This window comes from Echinops telfairi, unplaced genomic scaffold (genome assembly GCF_000313985.2).
Source record: "Echinops telfairi isolate 266 unplaced genomic scaffold, ASM31398v2 ScPeMD7_2010;HRSCAF=2546, whole genome shotgun sequence".
NCBI classification, from domain to species: domain Eukaryota; kingdom Metazoa; phylum Chordata; class Mammalia; order Afrosoricida; family Tenrecidae; genus Echinops; species Echinops telfairi.
In genome coordinates this window covers 2,837,994-2,841,999 of record NW_022105908.1, presented here as the reverse complement: position 1 = coordinate 2,841,999, position 4,006 = coordinate 2,837,994, and the positions used below count along the sequence as shown (strand labels likewise).

At 42.4% G+C, this 4,006-nt stretch overlaps 1 protein-coding gene across 1 annotated transcript in view; it reads left to right on the top strand.

Moving 5' to 3' along the window:
• The first annotated feature begins 3,784 nt into the window (after positions 1 to 3,784).
• The window catches only part of ARHGAP44 (Rho GTPase activating protein 44), a 111,450-nt gene continuing 111,228 nt past the window's right edge, over positions 3,785 to 4,006 (top strand). Inside the window, exon 1 of the mRNA XM_013008221.3 lies at positions 3,785 to 3,790. Within this exon, the coding sequence (XP_012863675.2) occupies positions 3,785 to 3,790 (6 nt within the window). The remainder of the gene's footprint in view (positions 3,791 to 4,006) is intronic.

Genomic DNA, 4,006 nt, shown 5'->3' with positions numbered 1-4,006 from the left:
CTTCCCCTCATCCCCCTGGTATCGCTACTCTCATTGGTCCTGAGGGGTTTATCTGTCCTGGATTCCCTGTGTTGCAAGCTCTTATCTGTACCACTGTAAATGCTCTGGTCTAGCCGGATTTGTAAGGTAGAATTGGGATCATGATAGTGGGGGTGGGGGAGGAAACATTAAAGAACTAGGGGTAAAGTTGTATGTTTCATTGGTGCTATACTGCACCCTGGCTGGCTCATCTCCTCCTTGTGACTCCTCTGTAAGAGGATGTTTGTTGCTTGCAGCAAATAAGGTTATGGGCGTTGAGCCTCCACTCTGCACTCCTCCTCATTCACATTGATAGGATTTTTTGTTCTGGGTCTTTGATGCCCGATACCTGATCATGATGGGTTTTTATTGTGGTAAATATATGGCTAATAAAACATGTGCTATCTCAATAGTTACGTTCGTCATGTTTATAAACTACCCCCAGAACCTGGGAAAGGGCCATGAGTGGGATACACACAACGTTTTTTCCCTTCACCATTGACAGAAGCTTAGGGTCTCCAAAGCACGTATGTCCTTCCCCCCTCCCTACCCATGTCGTTGTTGTTCATAGGGACCACGGAGCCGTTTCTGCCTCATAATATCCTTATGCGTTGTTGTCAATGTGAGGTGCCCTCAAATTGATTCAGACTCATGGCCACCCTGAATACCGCCTGGACTTGTGCCATCCTCACGGTTGTTCTCATGCTCGACCCTGTGTTGCAACCACTGTGTCAGTCTGTTTTGCTGAGTGCTTTCCTCTTTGTCGCTGCTTCTCTGCTTTGCCAAATGCAACGCTCTCCTCCAGGGACCGGTCTCTCCTGAGGACACGTCCAAAGCACGTGAGGCAAAGTCTTGCCACCCTCACTTCCGAGGAGCATTCTTGCTGTCTTCTTTCTAAGACCGATCTGTCCGTTCTGTTGGCAGTCTACAGCACTTTCAGCATTCTTCACGAGCACCGCAGTTCAAATATATCATTTCTTCTTTGGTCTTCCGTATTCAGTGTCCAACTTTCACGTGGTATGAGGAGATTGAAACTGCCGTGGCTTGAACAAGGCACTCTTTTGATTTGCAACACTGTAACAGGCCTTGTGAAGCAGATTCGCCCCATGCAGTGTGTCACTTGATTTCTTGATCAATATTTCCATGAACATTGCCGATGAATCAAAGAAAAATGCAATCCTGAACTTCAAAATAAGTTTGGTGAATGGATACAACCCTCGTGCCTACCTTTCTTGATTTTGAAAGCTCTACTTCTGTTTAGACAATTGCTCAGTGTTTCCACATGAACACACATTCTTTGAAATGTTATCCACAGTTTACTCATTATTTCACTGCTAATCATAATCATGATCCACACAGGTGAATGCCTTTCCATAGACAATAAAACACAGGTTAACATCTTTCTGATATTCCCTGCTTCAGCCAATATCCATCTGACATTAGCAAAGATAATAACTTTTTCCACCTCCTCTTCTAAATTGGGCTTGAATTTCTAGCAGCTCCTTATCAATGTACTACTGCAATTGTTAATTCACTTCAAACATTTTTCTTTGCAGGTGATATTAATGATATTGTTTGATACTTCCTGCATTCTCTTGGGTTGTCTGGGCAGAAGTACAGATCTTTTAGTAGGCTGGCCAATTTGCAAATTAGTAGGTCTTGCAGATGTCTTGCTATAGATGTGTGAGTGCTTCTGGTGCTGAGTTAGGTGGTTGAGATAGTTCGTTTGGTATTCCATCAATTTTAGACCCTTATTTTCTGCTTATGTGTTCAGTGCCTCTTGGACTTCTTCCTTCAGTATCGTTGGTTCTTGGTCACATGATACTACTTGAAATGGTTGAATGTTGACCACTTATTTGGGGTACAGTGACTGTAAATATTCCTTCTCACGTCTTTTGATGCTCCCTGAATCATCCAATATGTTTGCCTATAGAATCCTTCGCTATTAAAACTCGAGGCTTGATTTTTTTTCCTTCGGTACTTTTCAGCTTAAAATATACTTAAAATATAAGCTTCCTTGTTGGGTTTCTAACTCCAGATCTTTGCACATTTCATTATAATACTTTATCTTCTCAAGCTGCCCTTTAAAAAATTTGGTGTAGCACTTTTACGTCATTGTTTCTTCCATTTGTATTGGGTGCTTTATATTCAAGAACAAGCTTCAGAATCTCTTCTGACATCACTTTGACCGCGCCTGCCTTTCCTGTCTGTGGATGGTTTCTGCTTTCCTCACGTATGATGTTGTTGATGCCATGCTGTAGCTTACATGTGTTCAGTGCATCCACTTTGTTTTTCAGATGTTCTCAGAATCCAAGTGGGATACACTCAAGGTCGTATTTTGGCTCTCAAGCACTTGTTTTAATTTTCTTCAGCTTCAACGTGAATGTACCTATGAATAATTAACGATCTGTTCCATAATCCGCTCCTGGCCTGCTAATGATACTGAGCTTCTCCATCATCTCTGCCCACGGATGTAGTCAGTTTGATTCTCATGCATTCCATCTGGCAAGATCCACATGTGTAGACACCATTTGTGTTGTTGAGATATCTACTTACAATGAAGAAGTCATTGATCTTGCAGAATTCCAACTTGTGATCTCTAGCTTTTGTTCTATTACTAAGGCTTCATCATCTTTCCTCTTTGTATCTAGCTTTCACATATCAAGCATCAGTACAATTCTAATTGATTGCATAGTTGATTAATTTCAGATGGAAGAGCCCAATCGAATTCTTAAATTTCTTCATCACTAGTTTTTGTGGTTGGTACATAAATTTGAATAATAATTTATTGCCTCCTCACTCTTCTTGTACGTCTATGGATATTATCCTATCACAGGCAGCAATGTACTTCAGATGTTCTCTTTGACAATGATTGTATTGCTATTAGCCTTCAATTTTTCATTCCTGGCATAGTAAGCCAATATGAATGCATTGTTAAAAATGGTGATTACCAGTTCATTTCAGCTCACTAATGCCTTGAATATCAATCTTTATGCATTTCATTTCATTTTTGATAGTTTCCAGTTTGCTTGGATTGATGCTTTACACATTCCATGTTGTAATTACCAATGGATTTTAGCACACCACCTCCCCCCACCCCCGTTATAAACTAGGCCCAATCGGCAGCTGAAGGTCGGGGCTGCTTTGCCCCAGTCATGTCTTGAAAGCTGACCCTGCTTTGAGGAGGCAGCTCTGCCCCAGCTGAATTTCGAGTGCTTTCCAAGCTGTGGGGCTCATCTTTCAGCACTCGATCAGACAATACTGTGCTGATTTTCAGTGGCTAATCACTCAGAAGTGGGATACCTGCTCCCTTTTCCCCGCTCTGTTCTGAACATGGAAGCCCTGCCGAACCATGCTCACCATGGACAGCCCTGTTACAGTGAAATGCCAGTGGCATGACTTCAATCGCTGTGGCAACACCTAAATCACCATAATATGACAAAATGACAGGGTGCAGGTACTTAGCAAGAGGGATCTGTACAAGCATGTTTGCTCTGTGCCCCAGAGATGGAAGTTCTGTACTTAATTTATATTTTGTCATTCTTATTAAATGTTGATAGACATGTTACAATCATGACCATTGCAATATTTGAAATCTTAGGTTCTACATAAGGGGCTCTGATGGTGCCACAGGTTAAGTGTTTGGCTGCTAGCAGGAGTCGGTGGTTGTAACCCACCCGCCCTTTGGCTGCAGAAAAGATCTGGCAATTTGTTAAAGATTACAGTGCAGGAAATCTGAGGCAGAATGTCTGCTTTGTCTTTTAGCATGACCGTGAGCTGGAATGGACTCAAGGGCACAGCACAAGAATCTTTCTATTTGCTACTTTCTCAGTACTTCCTCTTGATTTGTTTTCATGTGAATTGCAGGGTGTGTGTGAGTTACAGTGAGACAGCATCCAGGAACACACCGGAGGGCAATCATTGACTGAGCCTTGTCTGGGAGGGCCTAGAACCACCAGGCTTCCAGGAGGATTTGCATTGATCTCTG